The sequence below is a fragment of the Suncus etruscus genome, chromosome 2 (genome assembly GCF_024139225.1).
Source record: "Suncus etruscus isolate mSunEtr1 chromosome 2, mSunEtr1.pri.cur, whole genome shotgun sequence".
In the NCBI taxonomy this organism is placed as follows: domain Eukaryota; kingdom Metazoa; phylum Chordata; class Mammalia; order Eulipotyphla; family Soricidae; genus Suncus; species Suncus etruscus.
Window position 1 is genome coordinate 153,156,081 of NC_064849.1, and position 24,212 is coordinate 153,180,292.

Genomic DNA, 24,212 nt, shown 5'->3' on the forward strand with positions numbered 1-24,212 from the left:
GCTTCCTCATTGCTGGGTGAGCTCTGCAAGGCGCGGTCTGAGGGGCGTGGCCTCCCGGAGTCAATTAGGTTCTTCTTCAGCCAGCCCTTCCACTTCGCGGTCGACGAGGCTTGGGGGCGTGGCCTTGGGGGCGTGGCCGCCTGGAGTAAAAAGTGCTTCCTCAAAGCGGAGGCCGGGCCTTGAGGTGTAGTCACAGAGGGGCGGGACCTTCCGGAGTAATGTAAAAATATTTTCCTCAGCTAGACCTTCCCTTCCTCACCGCAGGGCGGGGCGTGGGGGCGTGGCCAATGGGGCGTGGCCTCCTGAGTTAGACGACGATTGGACCACGCAGAGGGGCGGGGCCTAAACGGGTCCTGCCCCATCTCTTTGACAGCTGCTAGACGGGTCGGAGCCCCGAGCTAGCCAGTCTCGGGCTTTGCTGGGTGCAAGCTCCACGTCTTTCGAATCGCGCTCCTCCTGTATCGTCGCAGGCTCCTCCGCCGTTGTCTCAGCATCTCGGCAGTCGCCATGGCTTTCGCGAGCTGGTGGTACAAGACGGTAAATAGGAGTTCTCGAACCGAACCTGGGCAAGACCGGGAGGGAATGGAATGTTGGCTTTGACCAAGCCTGAGAGTGCCTGCCGCCTAGGTGTTCCCCGGGTTTGGGTTGGGGAGGGGACAGGGACCAGTGCGACCTCTTTGCAGAACTTCCCGCTTAAGTTTTGGAAGAGGTGGAAAAACTTGGCCTTGGTTTGTATTGCAAACGTGTCTGGGCGTGCGGCTCGACCCGGGTTGTGCTCAGAGTTGAGCCCAGCAACAGTGGCACGACTGAAAGAATTGTGTCTCTGCACGCGGGTTCCTGGAGGGACGTACTTGGAAAGAGCAAGGTGCAAGATGCAGAGTGACCTTTTTAAAGACTACAATTTCTGAGAGGAGTGTTATTGGGGTGTGTATTCCCCACGCAAAGCAAAAACCTGCAGGGTAGAAACAGATGAAATCCTGATCCCTCGTGGATAGAGGAAGAGGGACGGGGGAGATGCCCTAAATTTTGTCCAGTGAAGGGCAATGGTGGATCCATTTTAGCGCACTATGTTGGCATTGAGTGTTCATGCAACGAATTAGACGGGATATTCGTGGAAGGTGGCACTTGTAAGATAGTACTTTGGAACCAGGAACCAGGATTTAATATCTGATTGCTTTCCCAAAAAATACACAAAAGTTGACTTGGTGGTGCAAATTTGAAAGTGGGTTTTGTTTTGTTTTCAGTTAAGTGCTTTTCTCTTTCCTTGTGTATTACTTGTGAAAGCCAGGACGATCAAAGAAGATTCTCTTTGGAGAGAAGCTGATGTTGGAATCAATGAACTGTCACTCATGAATGGTCACTCACCTTCATCTGCTGTTTACCAGTATATGCATACTGTGTAGTGTGTGTGTGTGTGTGTGTGTGTGTGTGTGTGTGTGTGTGTGTGTACCAGTATATAGTATTAGCACTTCCACGGAGAAATTAGGGTTGAATTTTTGTTTGGAGGGCACAACTAGTGTTGCTCAAGGCTAACTCCTTTTCTGTGCTCAAGCGATGTTCAGGACATGTGGTACCTAGGACTGAACCTGTTCCGGCTGCGTGCAAGACATCTCTCTTTATCTGTCAAAAATGTTTCTCTCGCCCCCAAAGTTGTTGTTCTTTAAAACCATTTTGAACTTTGTTATTACATCTGAGAAAAAAGGCAAAATTAGGCACCCCATAAAGTTTAGTGAGAATGAATCATAGTCTGGAATGTGATTAGTAATTCTAATTGTCCTGGAGATATTTATTTTGAATGTTTTCCCTGTTTCACTTTTGAAATAAAGTACCATATATAGATTATAAGCATAAGTTTGCTTTGAATCAATGTTGATCTAAGTCTCTTATGATAATGATCCCCATGAATCACCTGTAGATGTTCATGGCATTCGTGCAGAGTTGATATAGACTTATTCCAAACTCATGACCCTCTGTACAGGAAGTTATGTTGTAATATTTGAATGAAAATAGTTTAAAACTCTACATTTAGCACTATCCTGCCAAAAATCTTTGGTAGAATTGATTTGGGGACTGTGATAAAACTTGTTTGATAATATGAAACCTCCTAGAATGATTAACATGACAGGGTCAAATGTTAATTTTTGCAAATAAGATGCAATAGAAATATAGTGAGTCACATGTGGATTTTTAATTTTTAGTGACCATATTAATAAAAGCTAAAAGAAGCAAGTGAAAGTGTTGCCAACAATATATTTTGCTTAACTATATCCCCAGTACTATTATACATGTAATGGTTGATATCTTTTACATTTTCTTCAGTATGCACGTGTATTTTATATTTCCATCACACCTTAATTCATTCTTGCCACTTTTCAAGAGCTCAGAGGCACAATGGTCTGTGGCTATGATACTGGATACAACTCTACACATGCATTTCTAACTTTATTTTTGGCAGGTTGCATCCAAAGGTGCTCTGGGTCTACTCGCTGCTCTGTGCTCAGAGATTACTCCTTGCAGGGCTTTTGGGATCAGATGGGATAGCAGGGATCAAACCCAGTTCTGCTTTATGCAAAGCAAGCACCCTACCTGTTGAATTACCTATTTGGCCCTCTTTAACCATCTTTTATTGCTGGCTATGACAGGATGATCACAGATCATTTGGGGAGTCAGATGAAAAAGATGGGCCATTTTTGCTCAGCAAATTTTAATAACGTTCTATGGAGCCATTTTATCGCATTTTTCTCTCAAACTCATCTATACATGCACCCAACTTTCTGATAAACGTGTTTTATTTAGTAGGATTTTGGGAGGGAGGCCATACCTCATGGTGTTTAGGGCTTAATACTGACTCTGTGCTCAGGGATCACAACTGACAAGGCTCAGGGGACCATATGGGATGCTGAGTATAGAACTTTAAACCTTGGTCTGCTGTGTGCAAAGAAAGCACCATACCTGCTATTCTATCTTTCTAGCCCCAGTAGGATCTTGTAAATACTAAGAAAGGTAATTTTATAGTTACTAAATACCTGCCTTGTACAAAGCATGATACTAGCCTTCTGGTGTATTATGGAGAAATCAGAATTATTAACTTAGACCTTAGACCTAACTTTAGAGGTTTAGAATCAATTTCATCTATAATGTCTTTGAGTGCCACATATAAACTTCAGTCAGTGAAATATTACAATACAAAAATAATTCCAATTTGAATTCCTTCAATATCATCAATCTCATGTTCTGAAAAATTGGGTAAGGAAAAAAAAAAGCCCAAAAGCTACTTTGAAGTATGTATGATAGGTATTATAAGGATGAAACCTGAAGGAGAGTAAATTTTGTTTATGTCAGTAATCATCCTCTGAGTCACGGATGGACTCTGACTGACCATGGTAATTTAAAGTGTTTCTCAGCTTAATTAGCCCTGTGGACCCACTGGCATCACGATCAAGGAACCTAGTCACTCTGGATGCCCTATCATTGTAACCAACCTGGGAAGAATGTCACTGACAATATGGACATCTTGGCTGCAGTGACCTGCAGGAGTAAGTGGTGTGAATCACAGCCATGGAAAGGGCCAAGCATTGGAACTAGGAGACACACAAATTTGTTGTATTGGCTGACAGTCTCTGGTTGGTTTAAAGTAACATCTGATAACGCTGTTCTTTAATCTGTTTGACACAACTGGAAAGCAAATTAGATTCTAAAATGCTGCCTACATCAGGGGTCCTCAAACTTTTTAAACAGGGGGCTAGTTCACTGTCCTTCAGACTGTTGGAGGGCCAGATTATAGTAAAAACAAAAATTATGAACAAATTTCTATGCATATATCTTATTTAGAAGTGAAGAAACAAAATGTGAATAAATACAATATGTGGCCCACGGGCCGTAGTTTGAGGACCATTGCTACAGATGATGCCCATTGCTGGGTCAGACACAGGGAATGGTCATTTGAGATTTCAAGGTGAATGGTGGATGGTTAGTTCTATGTAGGTTGTCTTGGAAAATATATCTTATTGTCACCTGCTTGGTGCCAGGCTCTAGGCAGGGCTACTAGGAGAGAAGAAAAATACTGTACACATTGATCATGCCTGGTCTTTTCTTTGTCTTTTTTTCTAGAATAAACTATAAGCATATTTGAATGTGCTACTTACTTGAAACTACTGTGATGCCCTGTTTGACTTAAATTTAGAATTGCCTGATGGCAGGTGGATCCTGGAACTTGTAAATTGATAGGGAGGCAGGGTCAGGGCCCTGAAGCCTTTGTTCTGCAGCACCACTGCAGACCATTGGCAAAAGGTGCATGCTCTAGGAGCAGTGGAGGTCAGGTAAACAGAGGTCTCTGGATAGAGGCTGGTCAGTCTGTCCCACATGTACTTCCCTCAAAGGGACATCTCCAGGAAGGCTATTTTCTAGTTGTATTTTCTAGTTTAAAAACACATTATTGTAGAGTAGCAGAATCATGGAAAGACAGGTCTTGGATGTTCCCTTTCTCTATTATTCTCTCCATACCCCTCACATAGTGGTTATTCATGATATTTTGATTTTTGCTTATTATGGCCCTATCCAGCAGTGCTAGGACTTATTCCTGGATTTGTGCTCAGGGATTCCAAGTATTGAACTCAGGTCATCTGTGTGCAAGGCAAGCACCCCACCCATTGTATTATCTCTCTAGCCCCACAGACACATACTTACATGTATTCTCACATGCATCTACACACAGTTAAACACACATATATACTCCGACACACTAATACACTTACACTCAGATATTCACATGTAAATACACATGTATGCATGCTTAATTTTCTAAAGTATTTTTAATCATGGGAATTATATACTGTCTTCTTCTCTATGGCCAAATTAAGTGTTATGCAGAAATCTGAATCAAATGTAATGTACAACAGACAAAAGAGTAAGCAAGCACGTATTAGATAGTCCTGATTCCTTTTTTCTAGGAAAAATAAAAATCTAAATTTTCTTCTCTAATATTTACAGTCTTATAAAATGAAATATTTAAACCTTTACTCTTATTTATGTCAGTATCTCAGGTTTAGCATAGTCAGATTGAAGGCTTTGCCTGGGTTCTTGAAATAAGGATCCACAGAAGATCTTCATGGACACCACCTGGTTTCAAGGCCCACCTTGACAAGGAAAAATCATGTTGAATCGATTAGCACAGGTCTATGACCTCAACTCTATGCCCTCCTGGTGCTGTTAAGAGTTTGCTTAGGAAAGAAAACAGGGAGTTGGAAATCCATGGAATAGCGGAGATCCAGAGGCCCATTGGGGGGAAGCAAAGGAGAGATTAGGAGGAAAATTGTAGGAGTGGGGTCTGGTTACCACCCTTCACCTCCAGTGTTCTGTAGAATATTCTGTGGCCTAACATAGTGCCAGCCACTGTGTTAAGAGAGTCAGGCCAGTACACCTCCAGAGGAGATAGCCCAGGTCAAGCCCAGGCCAATTAGATGCTGTAAAGCCAAACCAGTTCCCCCTCCTCAACCTCCTGCCTGTTTCTTAAATGCCCTGGCTTTAGCTAATTCCTATAGGTACCTACAGGCATAGTTTTCAGTGAGTTTCTGTCAGAGAATTAAGTTTGATGGTCACTATCAACCTTTAAAGTCATCCCATCATTTTTGGCTGCCTTTATCCAGCAACAGAGTCCCAGAAGAGCAAAGGTGCTTCTTGGGGAAAGCAGCCGTTCAACCAATAACCACTTGTTAGACTACCACCACTTGGCCAGGAAAATGAGGAATAGGAGAGGCATCATGTGAAAGGCAAAATAGGCATTGAAGAGGCACCTGGTATGTGGCCTTGCAGACACTATGGAGTTCATTTGTTTGCTTTGCTTATGGGATAGACTGGCTCAGAGTTAGTTCAGACTCTGGAGTAGCACAGGGCATCAAGCATCTTCATTGCCTTTTTCCAGAAGGATCCAGAGGAGGGTATATTGGGACTGACTCCAGGGGGTGCTTCAAGCATCCACCTATTGTCCTGTTGCCCATGGTTTTCAGTCCAAACTGCATCTTGAAAGCAGCAGGGATTCTATCAAAGTCCAGGTGCTCCACCCTTGGCAAACTGCATCTGACTACAAACCCTTTGCTCAAACATGAGCGAATTTAGCAATTTCCTTGTGTTGGGCTTTGAGTATGCTGATAAGGCCTGCTGATACTGTGGCTCACTGATCCTTAGGAGTCTAGAATAGCTCTCTGGGTTTGCCTGGATCTAGAGAAACTGTGTACCCCAATGTGTTTCTCTGCTTTATGACTGAGCTTTAATTCTAGGTGTTTGTGCCAGCACTGATCCCAGTGGCCCAGTTGAAATTCCTCAAATTGTCTTGAAGTAAAATTTACTGTTGTTTTTAAAATAAATAAGACAAAAACATATCAATTCTATTTGGATTTAATCCACCAAACATGCAATTCCTTCACTAAACCTTAATTCACTATTCTTAGTATATCTACAGGAAGATATCAGCCTCTTCTTATTTATCATTTTTCTCTCTCCATCCCAGAGAAATACTATCACTTATTCATGCATTCATGTATTTTTAATAAAGTAAAGGTATTTCAGAAACACATCAGCATTTGCTCCTCTTCCTTTGTCAGCAGGCCTTGGATTTGCATAAGCTCAGTTTTCTTGTCTTCTTTTGGTGTAGACATGGATTCAGTTTGGAGTAGGGAGAAGAAAAAGCCTCTGCACCCCAAATCCAGAAAACCGCAGAAGGTAGCTCCTGCTCCAAGCCCTAAATGCCCACTATCAGTTTCCTCACAGGCTTATTTATGGTTGTGTTATTGCAGCAGATTTTAAACAGATAAATGCTGTCCCCTGTAGTTGGAGCACAGAACAGGTGTATGACCTCAAATATGGTGATGTAGGGATGAGAATGAATTGGGAAATTACTACATATGGAGGAAGGATATAATTGCCCTTTATCTTTTCCTCTTTCTCACCCTGGGTTCCCCCCATCTTTTTTTGTTTTGGGGTCACACACACAGTGATGCTCAGGATTACTCCTGGCTATGCACTCAGAAATCACTCCTGGCTTGGGGGACCATATGGGATGCAGGGGATCGAATCGCAGTCCATTCTAGGCTATTGTGGGCAAGGCAGACACCTTACCCTGGCACCACTGCTCCAGCCCCCATTATTATTCTTTTTTTGGAGTGTGTTATCTCTGTTCATCTTCTTAGCTCTATTCCATTTCAGTCTTTGGCAGCTGTTGGTTTCCATAAATCTCGATGAGAACTTGTCCCAGAAATAGTCAGTATAAAAAGGTGAAGAAAAAAAAAAGAAATAGGATAATAGCCCATCTATAAGGTTATCAGTTATTGAAAACTAAAGAGCATTAGGGACTAATATATTCTTTAGAGTGGTGATGCTTTTAAAGTCATATGGAAAAAAGTCTTCAGTGTAAGAAATGGTGAAGAGTGGGATTTTAGGATATCTTCAAATACAAGTGATATATACAAATACAATAACTATGCCTATATATCTATAATAACTAGGTACATTTGATAAATATGGCAAAACCCAGAAAAACATTCATTATATTGTTACATGTGAATATCAACATTCATTGTCCTATTCTTTCAACTTTTTTAAATACCAGAACAAATTTATAATACAAATTGAAAACTTTTTTCAGAAACTAAAAAAAATAATACCTATAATGTTCTCCCAAAATGTCATTTGATTTTGTGGTTTTTTAAAAAATTTAGATAATTATATTTCATGTCAATACATGAAACAAAGCTTTCTATTGGAAAGCAGACATTTCTTTTGGAATCAGAAAACACTAATAAACATAATTTTTAGTTAAAATTGTCATTTTGACTCAACTTTTAAGATTTAGTTATTATACATCTCTCTCCCAAACCATTATTTTAGCCAACATAGTTTTGAGGGATCGATGATTTGTTTTTACTTACTAATTTGTGTATATAGGGGCAATGCATGATGGTGCTGAGGGTCCCTGATGCTAAGGCTGGGGACTGTGGTGTTGGAGTCTAGGTTGGAGCATCATAAGGGAGTGCATACTTCATCACTGAGTTCATTGTTCCCTGCTCCTTTTATTGTTTCAGTGAAGCAAATCGTAGTTGTCTTCTGCTTTTGTCTGATTGAGGAATGAAATTTTGAAATAACTATGAAAAATGTTCAAAGAAAAAGTAGTCCAGGGAGATGTCTCAAATTTGTTGCACTCTCAATTCTGGCTTCTGTCCCTAGTATTGACTACCTGGTCCCTAGAACACTCAGGGAGTGAGTACTGAGCAGTACTGGAGTGTGGACACCAAACAAAACTCAGGTGGTAAAGGGGAGGGAAAATAATCTATCTCTCTCTCTGTCTCTGTCTCTATCTCCTCTCTTTTTTCTCAATACCCAGAGGTATACATGGATTGAACCTGGTGTTCCCAGATGCAAAGCACATGTCCACTCTTTGAACCCTCTCCTTGTTTCTACTTACCTCAGGTAAAAGAAGGGGGCTGAGTGTCTTCCCTGTGAGGGAATAAATCCTTATATAATTTTTTGCAGAATAGTGCAAGTAGCATGGAACAATTTGAGAACCAGTGACTCTGTTTCCGCACTTAGGAAATAAAATAATGATACCTCTTGCCAAGCACATGAGACCCCTAGAGCGGCATGTTCAACCTGACAGTAGCATGTTATTATTACCTATGTCTAATCTAAAATGGATTCACAGGCAAGACAGTAAGTCACTGATATGGTGCTGAATTGACAGTTCTGGAAGGAGATAGGCTGGGTAATTAATCTCTGTTATCACAGGCCTACTTTTCTACAAGCTTTCTCCAAGAGACAAGACTGCTGTCTCTCGCCTAGCCTTCTGGAATCTGCACACCAGGAATTCTAAAACTGCCCTATACCACTGAGCTCTGGTGCATGCTTGTGCTTAGACCATTCCTTGTTCTTCAAGTTCCACTAATCCCTCAGTGTCGATCACTGTCTTCAGTGGCAAACAAACTCTTCTGAGCCATCCCTGAAATGTGTGCTGTAGCTGCTGTCTCACCTGGAGACTGCTCCTGGCTGCTCCTCCCAACTTCACTTCCTGACTGGGAGGGACCAGCTTCTGGAACTCTCTCTTCATTATTTCCTGGTTTTTCATGCAAAGCACTTTTAAGGAGAGATTTTGGTTATGTGTCTGATACTTCTGAACCACCTTTCCTTTCGTTTTGGTGAAAATACAAGCAGTGCCACAGGTGTCTGTGAGCCACTTTAAGTCTATTCTGGACAGCTGGGCCTAAGGTTCAGTGTTCGGGCCTAGGCTGTGGAGTTGTTCAGGCCATGTGCTTCTCAGGGCTTCTAGACTGCATCCAGCTAGTGCTGAGGCCTCTCGGCTGAATTTAGCTGGGGCTGAGGGCTCCAGGGTACACCTGGCTAAGGCTGAGGGTTCAAGGGCTACATGGCTGGTGCTTTGAGCATGCAGTTACGGGATTCAAACCTGGGTCCTACTACCTGTGAATCCTTTTTGTTAAGACCTGCTCATAGCATAATGACCATAGACTTCTAGTCACAAAGCTTGCTTATAAAGCAAGGCCAAGTCCTCACATGAAAGACTCCCCAAAGGCTTCCTACCCCTGGTTGTGCTTTCCTCCTCTCCATTCCCCCCTCATTCTCCTTTTCCTGTAGTTACGGGGCCTTTGATATTTTATCTCACTCATCTTTATTACCACCTTGAATATCAAAGCTCACTTATTTTTATGGCCACTGTTAACTGGCTATATCTTATTTTTTCAATCCCCAATTTTGTTTCTTTTTTTCTTTTTTTGGTGTTTGGGTCACACCCGGCAGCGCTCAGGGCTTACTCCTGGCTCTATGCTCAGAAATAGCTTCTGGCATGCTCGGGGGACCATTTGGGATGCCGGGATTCGAACCACCGTCCCTCAGCATCTAAGGCAAACACCTTACCGCTGTGTTATCTCTCTGGCTCCCCCAATTTTGTTTCTAACCTTAAAAAAAAAACACTTCACATAATGGCCACACTTGTTGATGTTTTTTGTACACCCCCCAATGAAATGCAATCTCTCTTAATGATGTGGTGAAATCTGATGCCTGCCTGGCACACACTGTTGGCATGTCAGGTTGTGGTGTCACACACTTAGCTGTGGCTTCGTGAAGTTTTCAGCTTGGTAGTTAGTTCTATTGTCACACACCCAGCTATGGCTTGTGGGCTTACAGCTTTAACTGTGTTGCCCTCCAGTTCACTCTGCTTTTTAGTAGAGGTCCCGAGTCAGAGCTACACTTTGGAGTGTGTATGCATGCTAACCAAGATCGCATACTCTGGCTGTGAGTACATGCCAAGCTTTATAATTGCAGTGCTATTTTTTGTGATGGCTGCACATATTGCTGTGTATGTAAATATTTTAGGGGATTATTATGTTACTGACCCTAACCTGATTGGTGATTGTGTCCTACCCTAGGGTGTGACCTGGCATTCTGCCCCCACCCTAGGGTAGTACCTGATTCTGCTTCCACCATTTCTGTTAATCTTCCCTACTATAGAAACCCCCACAGGGGCCTTGATGCAACAGTCAGGACCTTTGGAATGGGCGTATTTATATAACAAACAGCTTCGAACAGTTGTCCTTTACTAGCAACTGATTTCAGAGATTATTATCAAGGCAAGACTCAGATCTTTATCTTTACTAGGTTTTGACTCAGATATAATAGTTTTGCCAGTACCAAAAAAGGAAATTGAGTCAATATTGCCTCTTAATGAATCTCTACAAAGGGCCCTCTCAGATTTCACAGGAGAAATATCCTCCCATTATCCAGCAGGAAAAACTTGGGACTTTTTAAAGAAAACTCAGTTTGTTATTTCTTCAATTGTTCGGGATTCCCCTATTCCCAATGCCAAGGTTTTTTACATCGATGGATCCCAAAATGGAAAAGAAGGAATAACCGGAGACAACATTAATATGACCATAGATACCAAATATAAATCTTCACAGAAAGTTGAATTAGCAACGTTAATTTACCTATTAGAAAATGTATCTGAAGCCGTGAATATAGTTTCTGATTCTTTGTATGTGGTAAATTTATGTCATGTGATAGCCACTGCTTCCCTTAATGCTAATAACCGATCATACAGAACTTACTTAAACAATTACAGCAGCTTCTTCAAAAATGAACTGAGCCCATCTTCATCACGCATATTAGAGCCCACTCAGGTCTTCCAGGACCAATGGCTCAAGGAAATAAAACTGCTGACTTGCTAGCAATGCCTATATTTAAATCACCTGTAGAGGAACATTCAGTCCTACACACAAATGCTCACCGTTTACATGTGAATTACCAAATTCCATGGAGGCAAGCTAGAGAAATTGTAGAAAACTGCAACATATGTGCACTGTTAACAAAAAAGACTCACATAGCAGGAACAAACCCAAGAGGTTTACAGTCTAATGAACTTTGGCAAATGGATATAACTCAAACAGATTTATTTCCAAAGAAAACCTTATCTTTATGTTGTGGTGGACACTTATTCTCGTTTTATGTGGGCAATTCCCATGTCTTCTCAAAAATCTAAGGCTGCTTGTAGTTTTCTTTTACAATGTTTTTCTGTGATGGGTATTCCATATTCTATAAAAACTGATAATAGGCCAGCCTATGTTAGCAAAACTTTTGAATTTTTTTGTAAAGAATGGCAGATCAGACATCTCAAAGGAATTTCTTACAATTGTAGGGGACAGGCCATTGTAGAAAGGACTCACAGAACCTTAAAAACTCAATTGCAGGGCCCAGAGAGATAGCACAGTGGTGTTTGCTTTGCAAGCAGCCAATCCAGGACCAAAGGTGGTTGGTTCGAATCCCGGTGTCCCATATGGTCCCCCGTGCCTGCCAGGAGCTATTTCTGAGCAGATAGCCAGGAGTAACTCCTGAGCACTGCTGGGTGTGGCCCAAAAACAAAAAAAAAAAAAAAAAAAAAAACTCAATTGCAAAAAAATAGAAAAAGAGGTTTACCACCAACAGATTTGCTATCTTTGACTCTTATCACACTAAATTACTTAAACTTACCCCAAGGGGAAAGTTACACTGCAGCGGAAAGACATTTTAAAGAAGATATTCAGAGACAAGAAACAACCCATAAACCTATTTGGATCAAGGAGGATGAAAAATGGATAGCTGGATATCTTCTCCTAAGAGGAAGGGGTTATGCCTATGTTTCTACAAATGACAACCCTCCCAAGAAATTTTGGGTTCCATTATGCCTTGTTAGAAATCGGGCTAGCACAAATGATAAGGTTCAGACTATAAACTCCCCTTCAGAGCAAAAACAGAATACTCCAGACACTAACAGCAGTAATATTGCTGAGGTCTCTGGGGCAGGGAACAACGATTTAGCTGTCACACACCATCCCTGTGTTTAGGTTAGATTTTTTTCTAACCTAATTGAGCTTCCATACAATCCAGCTATACCACTCCTAGGAATATACCCGAGGAACACAAAAATACAATACAAAAATCCCTTCCTTACTCCTATATTCATTGCAGTGCTATTTACAATAGCCAGACTCTGGAAACAACCAAGATGCCCTTCAACAGATGAGTGGCTAAGGAAACTGTGGTACATATACACAATGGAATACTATGCAGCCATCAGGAGAGATGAAGTCATGAAATTTTCCTATACATGGATGTACATGGAATCTATTATGCTGAATGAAGTAAATCAGAGGGAGAGAGAAAGATGCAGAATGGTTTCACTCATCTATGGGCTTTAAGAAAAATGAAAGACATTTTTAACAGTATCTCAGAGACAAGAGAGATGAGGGCTGGTAGGGGCAGCTCATGACATGAAGCTCATCACATAGAGTGATGAGTGCAGTTGGAGAGATGACTACATTGAAAACTATCATAACAATGTGAATGAATGAGGGAAGTAGAAAGCCTGTCTCGAGTACAGGTGTAGGGGGTGGGGAGGAGGGAGATCTGGGAAATTGGTGGTGGGAATGTTGCACTGGTGAAGAGGGATGTTCTTTACATGACTGTAATCATACAACTATAATCATGTTTGTAATAACAGTGTTTAAATAAAGATAATTATAAAAAATTCATTAAAAAAGTTTTTCTTTACATTTTCCTGTGATGCGCTTATGCAAACAGCCGCTCTTTTATTATTGACTAGTTTTTCCTTTAATAATTGTAGACAATATTGTTTGTTTACTACAAACGGGGGAATTGTTGTGTATGTAAATATTTTAGGGGATTATTATGTTACTGACCCTAACCTGATTGATGATTATGCCCTACCCTAGGATGTGACCTGGCATTCTGCCCCCACCCTAGGGTAGTACCTGATTCTGCTTCCACCATTGGTTGGTATCTGATCCCACCATTGGGTGGTACCTGATTCTGGGGGATAAAAACAAGGGTCTGTGGAAGGCAGGGGGACTTTTTGCTGGAACTGAGGCTGAGTCTTTGGACTTCAGTCTTGTCCACCGAATAAAGCTAATATTTCCACAAGCCTGACTGTCTGCGAGCTGTTTATCTGCCGTTTCACCTCAGAACCGTCAGCTAGACAGGGTGGCAGACGCGTGCTCCGAGCTGGAAGAGAAAGGCCTCATCCTCCATCCCTCCATCAGTCAACCTCTTCAGGGGCTGACTTGCAACATAACTTGCAACACGTACTTGCTCATAGCACCTGACCCTATATCACAAGGCTGACAGGACTATGCTCAACACATTTGGGACTCAGGGTTTAAACTCATGACTACACTGAGCCCTGTGCTCTTCCTCTAGGCTCCTTAGAGGTCCAGTCATATATGGGTATCAAATAAAAATGTCTCTACATCATAGGGAACTATCAATCCTTATTATTGTCATTCTTTTCTATTCCTGTGATCTCACTGACCTGTCCAAGATAGGATGCTTCTCTAGAGGAGGGGATGGGATTTTGAAATTTGGCTTTACTGAATGTGAGCAGATTTGACTCAAGGATGATCGTTCTTTTCTGAGTTAAGTGAGAACTTCCCCAGCATATTCAGTAGCCCCAAGGGCCTCTACAGGTGATTTATTCCTGCTGATAGTTGAATGCAAAGTCTGGAGTATGTGGAGCTGCTTGTACCTGTGATCCTGGGGCCACATGGTCCACCCTGGCAATGCTGTGGACTTCAAATTCCACCCAGTGATGCCAGGAGTACTGTGTGGTGCTATGTTCAAACCCATATCTGATACCCTCATCCCTGAGTTAGCATCCTGGCCCCAGTGATGAATTTACTATTTTCTTAGATTTAGAATCCCAGTTTCCCGTTTTTTGCATATCCCACAATGTGTTTGAATTGAGTAAAAAAAAAAATTTTGTGCCCTTTTTTTTCTAAAAACATACACTATTTTTTATTGCTAAAAAAAGTTCAATTAACTTTTCAATTTATTTTACTCTGTTTTCAAAACAAATGAGCCTAAGGTTACTGGAAGCTTTTCTGTGGCACATAAAGGTTGCTGCATTCATCCTCGGTATAAACAATCTTTATTTCTGGAACTGGATGAGACAAAGCTGCAGGTGTGATCATGCTCTTTTATGTCTACATTGGTGAAAGCTCCAGCATTTGTCAGTGCTTCAGTGGGTGTTGCCTAGGAGGCTCAAGAGAGCCCCAGGGATGGTCATGGCCTGGCAAGTCTGTGTCCTCCCCAGGTTTTTGCTACCTGAGGCTTTCCTGATTCTTAGAACAGTCCTCAGACATCCATATCCACGAGGACTCAGATTCTTCCCACACAGGCAACTGAGTTTCAATTATACCCGCATTTAGTGGGAGCCAAGATGCCGCCTTGGGATTGTCATTCTGACTGTGTCTGATTCATTACACCTTAATGAAGGTTTACAGATTCCTGGAATCATGGAATTATCACATTCTTAGGATGAAGATTATAGAACCTGGTTCTTAAATTCTCTGCATTTGCCTTTAGGATTAAGTTACTAATACTTAATACTAATACTTAATATTAATACTCTATCACCTTATATTAAACACTCTGTTTTCTCTTTTTCAAAAATTTTTAGCATGTCAACGAAAAAACCAGTGGATCATCTTCCAAACCAGGAGAGAAGAAAAGCACTGATGAGGTAAATGACAAAAATATAGATTTTCACTTTCTTTTGCTTTACAATGGTGGATTCTGACTTGCTTTCAAATTACGAACTCTGACTTAAAACATTAAGTAAATGGAAATGCAGAGCTATTGCTGAAAGGTTGGCCAACTTAGATTCAAATGAAGCTTAATTTGAAGATACATGGAAATAATTTGAAATTAAGGGAGATAAGTAGTGTTCCTGAATAAGAAAATTTTGGAAACAATTTCTATTTCAAAATAAATCTCGATTATTGAAGTTGCATTCCCTAAAGATGATGACATTTCTATTTGCTTTGATGTTGATCATGGTAGGTTTAAAAGGGAAACTAAAAGAAAGAGGAAAGGAAATGTTTTTGCAGCAGGCATAGATAGCCTGGATTAACTAGTCATTCAAGTTCAGAAACAAAAAGGAAAGAGAGTGAGAACGATTTTTATTTGGGTGGGATATGTGGAAATAATAGTGGAACAAAATTTCCCCATTTTCAGATGTTTGTTTTCTTTGTGTGTGTTTTTGGTTTGGGCCATACCTTCTGGCATTGAGGGGCTTTTCTACATTTTATACTTTCCCTTGGGCTCAGAGAGATGGAGCCTATGCCTTCTCCCTGCAAGGCCTACAGCTGGCCTGCCACACTCTTTCCTCCTAAGTTGGGTGTTTTCTTGGAGTGTTTATATCTCTCATTACTGTGCCATCTTCTGCTGTGTGTGAAGAAAGAGTGCTGCATTCTCTTTGGATGACCTTAGGACCATGCTGAATATGAATTGGCCCTCCGTTAGCTGTCTTCTACACTCAGTCTCACAACGGTGCCTACCAAAGTTCACAGGATCTGGTGTCATTTCCAGCTTTTAAAACAGCCAGGTCCTGAGAGTTAGATAGAAATTTAGAAAGCTTAAAAGAATTATATATCATAAATCTGTAGCCCAAAATGTGGCTTTCTTTTCGGCTGATTGTTAGAGTTTTAAAATATCCACGTGCAACAGAAATCTCTGCTCTAAATTGTGCTTTAGGTTTATACCTCAGTTTCCACTGTTCTTCATATATCAAAGCCTGTGTAAAATGAGTTCATGTTTTATGTTTAGTCACTGATTTTTACAATATAGAGGTATGTTGGCAGTGCTATGGCACCATGTGATCCCAGGGTCCAAACATAGGGCCTTTTACATGCCAGGTTATGTGTTCCTGTAACCTTTATTTCTATTCCCTTGAGGTCATATCCTTTTAAGCAGATTTGTACTAATCTTTCTATACTCATGGAATGAAAATTAATGTATATAATGATTTACTTCCTGATTATTAGATAATTTTCCTTCTTGAAAACTATAGTGTTTCTTTACTCTCCAAGCCAGGAACAATAATTCTGCATGCTATTCTGTTAATATTAATCAATATTAAATTTTACCCCCAAAAGGAAATCTTTTTATAGTAGTGGTCTAGGGGAGAGTAGGCTAGTTCTTAGAGGATAATTCTTATCATCCAACTCATTATGTTAATACATAATATATAAAGTTTTAATATCATTTATATGGGATTTAATGGTTTAGAGAACAGCTGCTTCTACTGTAGGTCATTCTCTATCGTGCATTATAAGTAACCTTCTTTCCATGTTTGTAAAAGCCTTGGGAAAACTGACAAAGAGCTATTACAGTGTAGCCCAGGAGAAATGAAGCGTTCCTTGTCAGTAGAAGCAGGTTGTACTTTCAACTTGCTGTGGAAATTAAGAAGAAGGAATTTTTCTTCTCTTTCAGAAATTCCAGCTTCAAGAAATTCCAGTACTGTTTTATAACTCTGCTGAAAAATGCAGACTTCCAACTCCTGTATCTATGCCAAAAATTGGCTGTTTTTATGCTCTCCACTGTTCCAGCCAGTATTAGCCAAGGAGAGTCAGAGCTCTGCATTGCTTTTGTGCTGTCTGAGATTCGTGCAGTCTGAGGTAGCAGAGTGTTAATTTTTGCCACAACTCTGCCTACATCTATATGTTAGGGTGGGCAGGCTGCGCGTGAAATGACTGCATAAATCAAGCCCCAAAAATGTCTGCAGAGTCTCTCATGCTTGTGTTACATGCAAATCAGTCAATGATGAAATGTTGTCCTTAGAGAGACAATACAAGGAAACACCTTGCATCAAGTACTGTTGTGTTTTTGTCTTTATGGCCATAAAACTACGTCCAGGATGAATTTACTACATGCCCAGTGTACTCTCATCTCATTTTCTCTTCTCAGTATTAGCAGAGAAAACATTTCCCTACTGACTTTCTCCCAGATATTATCTTGCCTCTGGTGCTGTTAAAGGAAAAGCAAGATTAAGAAGTTTATTCTTGGCTATGGTAAACCATCTTCAAACTGGCTTCTACTTTCAAATGCAAAAGAATGCATTGTCCCTAGGCATACACAATTCTGGTTTGGCTTCCAAGGACAAAACCAGATGCTCTGAGACCAATTCAGACCAAGCATTTGCTTTTTGTGTTGTTTTCTTCTTGGCACTTTTTTCCTGTTGTATTTTATTGGATGTGCAAGAAAAAGGGTACAGAGGACTTTGGGGTGGTATAACCAGGAAAAAAATATTAGAGTTAGAAAAAAAGCCTCTGTAATTGTATCATTTGTGAAAATATATGGAGTTAGTGCAGCTGTGAATTTCAGACCTTTCTTCCCTGCTATCAAGTTTTCTTTTCTAAAAAATGACTCCTGGGCCAGAATGGTGGCACAAGCAGTAGGGCATTTACCTTGCATGCACTAACTTAGGATGGACTGTGGTTCGATCCCCTGGCATTCCATATGGTCCCCCAAGCCAGGAGTGATTTCTGAGTGCATAGTCAGGAGTAATTCTTGAGTATCAGCGGTTATGGCCCAATAAAGAAAAAATAAAATTAAAATATAAAATAAAAAATCACTACAACACAGCTAATTAATCATAAAATATCTGAAAAAAATTTTAGTAGACTCTTGCTACTAAAATGTCATTAATCCTATTGCATTAGGGGCATATTAATTTGAGGATTTACTGAGCAAATATCTATAAGAATTGTTTCTACTAATCATTATGATTTCATTAAGTCCTACTTAAATATCAAGGAATTTTGGGATCCAAAGTTGCATGAAATAACAAGTCAAAGATAAAATGACTAGAGACAGGAAAAATGGGGGGCAGAGTAATAACACAGCAGGTTGAGCATTTGCCAAGCACACAGCTGACCATGGTTTGATCACCAGAATCCCATATAGTCCTCGAAGTTTACCAGGAGTAATTTCTGAGCTCAGAGCCAGGAGCTAACCTTGTGCACTGCCAGGTGTGGGCTTAAAAAATAAAAAGACTAGAAACAGGAAAAAGGAAAATGGAAATATTTAGCCTCAGAATCTTTAAATACAGCAGGATACAGAAAGCCTTCCAAACCTGCAATCAAATCTATTTAAAGTATTCTCACTGACACATCTGGCCACAGTAAGAAAGTGTGAACCTTTAGCAACATATTTGAGCATAGTTCTAAGAGAAGGAAAACAAAGCTGGTCATGATCTCATGAGTCAATTTTAAATAAATTAAAAGCTAATCAAGAATAATATTGGTGTATATAATTAGATTATAAAATTAAAGGAAAAGAAATGTTTCTTTACATTTCCATTGGTGGCTTTCTTTCCCTCAGTATTAACTTATCTTTCTAAGATGCATGGATTGGGTATTGAAAGATGCCAACAGTTTAAAATTTCTTTCTTATTTCTTTTCTCTTAGTAGCATTCATCTCTTTTAATCACAAGGGTAATATATATTTCTAAATTTTCTTCATAGCTGTATTTTAGTATGATCCTTAAAAAGTTATTAAAAACTTAAGCCAGCGAGCTAGCTGTGAGGGTTGATGTACATGCTTAATTTTCCATCACCATACCACATGGTCCCTGGGGCCAGGAATAGCTTCTGAGCATGTGTCCAGACATTAAATACATTATATTACACACACACACACACGTACACACACATTTATACATTACATATACTCTCACAGAGTTACCAACATCATTTATAGAATTATCAATATATGAAAATATCACATTAACAAGAATAAACATAAAATTATTAGTTGGCATTCCTGGGCTCTTTTCTACAAATCAAGCCTCCAGTTCCTGCTCTGTCTAATTGAAACTCAAGGAACAGAATTTTTGGCCTTTATTACAGTCTAGAAATATATTACTCTGAAATGTGAAATTAGCAATCCAGTTTTGAAGAAAACATTCCACTTATAGGAAATCAGGAGCTAAGATGATCTCATTCAATCCCAATTTTGGTTTCACTTATTCCTTAAGATAAGAATACTACTGTGATAGTCTTTTTTATTTAATTTTATTTAAACCATTGTGATTCACATACAGTGAATAAGGGCTGACCTCACCACCAGTGTTGACCTCCCTCCACTAATATTCCCCAGGCACATCACTTACCACTCCCCTGCCAATAATGGCCCCATTTTAAGTTTAGATTGTTAAAGTTTGGGTCTCTTGATTCCATTGTTGTTGCCTTTGGCTTGGATATTTTGTTTTGTTCTTTTTTTAACACTACCAAATGCACCTGAGATTGGTTGGTCCTGTCCTCATCCTTTCATATTTGTGTTTCTTCTCTTCCTCTCAATTTTTTTTCTTCTCCTTCCTATACTCTGGAGCCTATGGTATTTGAGACAACTACTATTTAGACCATTGTGTTTCTTCACACAGTTATTTTTTATTCTTCATTTAAACAACGTGATTACAGGCATGACTGTAGTTGGGTTTAGTCACAAAAAGAACACCCCCCCCTTCACCAGTGCAAAATTTCCACCACTAATGCTCCCCATCCCTCTCACCCTACACCCCCTGCCTGTATTCGCGACAGGCATTCTACTTCTCTCACTCATTAAATTATCATGGTAGTTGTTAGTGTATCATTTCTCTAAGCACACTCACCCCTCTTTGAGGTGAGCTTCATATTGTGAGTCAGTCCTTCCAGCCCTCATCTCTGGGCAATATTACAATAATGTCTTTTATTTTTCTTAAAACTCATAGATAAGTGAGACTATTCTGTGTGTGTCTCTCTCCCTCTGACTTATTTTACTCAGCATAGTTTCCATGATTATCCATGTATAGGAAAATTTTATGACTTTATATCTCCTGATGACTGCATAATATTCCATTGTGTATATATACCACAGTTTCTTTAGCCATTCATCTGTTGAAGGGCATCTTGGCCATTTCCAGAGTCTGGCTACTGTAAATAGTGTTGTGATGAATATAGGTGTGAGGAAGGGATTTTTGTATTGCATTTTTGTGTCCCTAGGGTATATCCCTAGGAGTGGTATAGCTGGATCTTGTTGGATGCTGATCAATTTTCAGGTTTTTGAGGAATCGCCATATTGTTTTCCATAAAGGCTGGACTAGATGGCATTCCCTCCAGCAATGAATAAGAATTCCTTTCTCCCCACATCCTTGCCAATATTAATTGTCCTTGTTCTTTGTGATATGTGCCAGTCTCTGTGGCATGAGATGTTACACATTGTTGCTTTGATTTGTATCTCCCTGATGATTAGTGGAGCATTTTTCATGTGTTTTTTAATCATTTGTATTTCTTCTTTGACAAAGTGTCTGTCATTTCTTCTCCCCATTTTTGATGGGGTTAAATGTGTTTTCTTGTAAAGTTCTGTCAGTAACTTGCATATCTTAGATATTAGCCCATTGTCTGATGGGTATTGGGTGAATAGTTTCTCCCATTCTGTGGGTGGCTTTTGTATCCTAGGCACTATTTCCTTTGAGGTGCAGAAGCTTCTTAGCTTAATATAGTTCCATCTGTTTATCTATGTTTCAACTTGTATGGAGAGTGCTATTTCTGTCTTGAAGATGCCTTATCTCAATGTCATGGAGTGTTTTTACTACATGTTGTTCAATATCCCTTATAGTTTCAGGTTTGATATCAAGGTCTTTAATCCATTTGCATTTGACCTTTGTGCATGGTGTTAGATGAAGGTCTGAGTTTGCTTTTTTGCAAGTGAATGACCAGTTGTGCCAACATCACTTGTTGAAGAGGCTTTTCTTGCTCCATTTTGCATTTCTTGCCCCATTATCAAAGATTGATTGTATGTTTAGGGAACATTTTCTGAATACTCAAGTCTATTCCACTGATCTGAGGGTCTGTCTTTATTCCAATACCATGCTTTTTTAATGACTATAGCTTTGTAATACAATTTAAAGTTAGGAAAAGTGATACCTCCCATACTCTTTTTCCCAAGGGATGCTCTCGCTATTCATGAGTGTTTATTGTTCCAAATGAATTTCAGAAGTGTTTGATATACTTCTTTGAAGAACATCATAGGTATCCTTAGAGGGATTGCATTAAATCTGTACAATGCTTTGGGGAGTATTGTCATTTTAATGATGTTAATCATCATGCAGTTATTCTAAATACAACATATCAGTAATATAATTCTGTATTTACCCTTCTTCTGGCTTACTTAATTTAACATAATATCTTCCATTTCATTCATGTTGTTGCAAATTGCATGATTGCATGTGATATAGTCTTGTTAATCACGTTTTCTGCTTATCTTTTAAATACAGCATTCTGTTAAGCTATATATGTCTTTTACTTACTATTTTACTCTATTTAATAACAATTGGAGAGAGATGGTTTAATAATTAACCTTTAAAATTATTTAAAAGATAATATTTATTCTTACTATGAGGTACAAAGACAAGAGGTTTCTGAAATTGTTATCAAATGTAATGAGATCCACCTACTGCTAAACATAGAGTGCAGGAGACACCCAGTGGTGGGAAGAAGGCAATTCCTTGCTGTGGGACTGTTAAAAAAAAAGAAAGATGGGGCCGGAGAGATAGCATGGAGGTAAGGCGTTTGCCTTTCATGCAGGAGGTCATCGGTTCGAATCCCGGCGTCCCATATGGTCCCCCGTGCCTGCCAGGAACAATTTCTGAGCCTGGAGCCAGGAATAATCTCTGAGCACTGCCGGGTGTGACCCAAAAACCACAAAAAAAAAAAAAAAAAAAAAAAAAAAAAGAAAGATGGAATGAAGTATTTCTTGTCACAGCAGAGATAAAGCTTTGTTAACTTTATCCCTTTGAATTATCATGTGCTAGGTCACACACATGTTTTTTTAAGGGACTCGGTTTTGATCTAATAAATGTCTTTAGTGATTACCTGTAATAGGGCCTGAGAAATAGCACTTTCCTTGAATGGGGCCAACCGGGGTTTAATCCCTGATATCCCATATGATTCCTAAGTGCACAGCCAGGGGTTACATCTGAATGGGATACCCTCCACTCATAAAAACAAACCCCCAAATATTACTGATTATAAATGTTAGAGCCATGATAAAAATTTTGCTCTGGGGCTGGTGAGGTAGTGCTAGAGGTAAGGTGTCTGCCTTGGAAGCACTAGCCAAGGAAGGACCACAGTTCAATCCCCTGGCGTCCCATATGGTCCCCCCAAGCCAGGGGCAATTTCTGAGTGCTTAGCCAGGAGTAACCCCTGAGCATCAAACAGGTGTGGCCCGAAAAACCAAAAAAAATTTGCTCTAATAAAAATATAAATGATATTTATATATGATAAACAGTATTGTTAGTGTTAGGACCAATAGAAAAGGTTCAGCAAGAAGTGTCAGGACCCAGGAGTCCAGTAAACAGTTTCTCCAGCAATTCTGGAGAGACTATCCAGCAGGGGCAATCTGGCAGGGGTGGCAGTGGCAGAGTCTCCTCACCCCTCTCTAGCATTTCAGTCTATGGCTTTATACATCACTCAGCCCAACTGTCATCCTGCAGCAGTTACAAAGGGTAACTGATGCCTTCTTTACCCATAAAGGGACAGTTACATTCTTATGGCTAACTAGGGGCCATAAGAGTCTCTGTTTCCTTATAAGTATCATGAATAAGAAAAAGAAACTTTATCCTCCCCCCCCCAATTCCATGTCTAGGAATTTGTTTCAAGTTTATGATCATACTCACCTATTTTAAACAACAAAGTAGGGAAGAAACAGTTGTAATCTCACTAATTATTATTTGATACAGCAGTGAAAATAAGGCATCTTTTATTTTCAGTTTGGGGGCCATACCTGGTGGTGCTCAGGGATCACTCTTGGCTCTGCACTCAGATATCACTCATGGTAGGCTGGATGAGGAGACCATAAGAGATGCCAAGGATCTAACCTGTGTTACCTGGTTGCAAGGCTAAAGCTGTGCTATTGCCCCAGTCTGAAATAAAACATCTCTAACGCCAAACTGTGGGTGCCCCTGCCTGCAGGGACACCAATTAAGATGTGATTATTCTTTCTTGGAGGGAGATCACACAAACGCAAAGACACAAAGACAGACAAAAGTGGGAAAATCATTCCAGCCAAATTCGAATCCAATTCCATTTATTGAAACTCAAGGCCCGGCTTATATACTTTTTGTGGGCACAGTTCTGCTCATAAATATGTCAATAGGAAATATATACATAGAACAGACCATATTGTCCAGATAACAGGACCCATCAGCAAGTAGGATGGAATGTACAGCTAATGGGATCTGTCTCCATCAGGTCAGGGATGTACTGTTAATGAAACCCATCTCAGGCAGGTCGGAATGTAAGATGACAGAGACCTCATAATTTAGACTCAGTTTCCCAGGACCAAAATTCTGTGCTTTCTTTGTTTCTGTACAAGCCTTAAATCTTAAATGTTTATTTATTCCTTAAGACTGCCTGCTTTTAGCATAGCTCTCTTCTTTTTGCCTTTTTGTGCCTTACAAGCCTTAAATCTTAAAAGTTTACATTTACTCTCAAGGCTGCCTGCTCAAAGTTCTGTGCCTGTCACAAGGCCCTTCATTTTAGCTGTTTTCTGTCTGTTCTAAGGGGCTCCCTACACCAAACTATCAGGAACATTTAGTGGCAGGATTGTAGCTGGTGCATATGGTGCACCAGGGATGGAGCTGGTGATTTTTGCTTGCACAGCAGGACTTCTAATCAGAGGGAAAAGAAAATGTAGTTTAGATAATCAAAGAATAATGGAAGAGGTTATTTATGATCATAATTATGCTTCTGTACACCTAAACCTTAAAGAAAAGTACATTTTACATATGAATTTCTTTTTCTCTTTGCAACTCCTGCTCATGTACTTCATTTGTTTGGTTAAGT

At 40.0% G+C, this 24,212-nt stretch overlaps 1 protein-coding gene across 1 annotated transcript in view; it reads left to right on the forward strand.

Annotated features, from left to right (window-relative positions):
- Nucleotides 1–403: 403 nt before the first annotated feature.
- The window catches only part of CAST (calpastatin), a 110,657-nt gene continuing 86,848 nt past the window's right edge, over nucleotides 404–24,212 (forward strand). Inside the window, exons 1-2 of the mRNA XM_049769178.1 lie at nucleotides 404–537; nucleotides 15,008–15,070. Of these exons, the coding sequence (XP_049625135.1) occupies nucleotides 508–537; nucleotides 15,008–15,070 (93 nt within the window). The 5' untranslated portion in view covers nucleotides 404–507. The remainder of the gene's footprint in view (nucleotides 538–15,007; nucleotides 15,071–24,212) is intronic.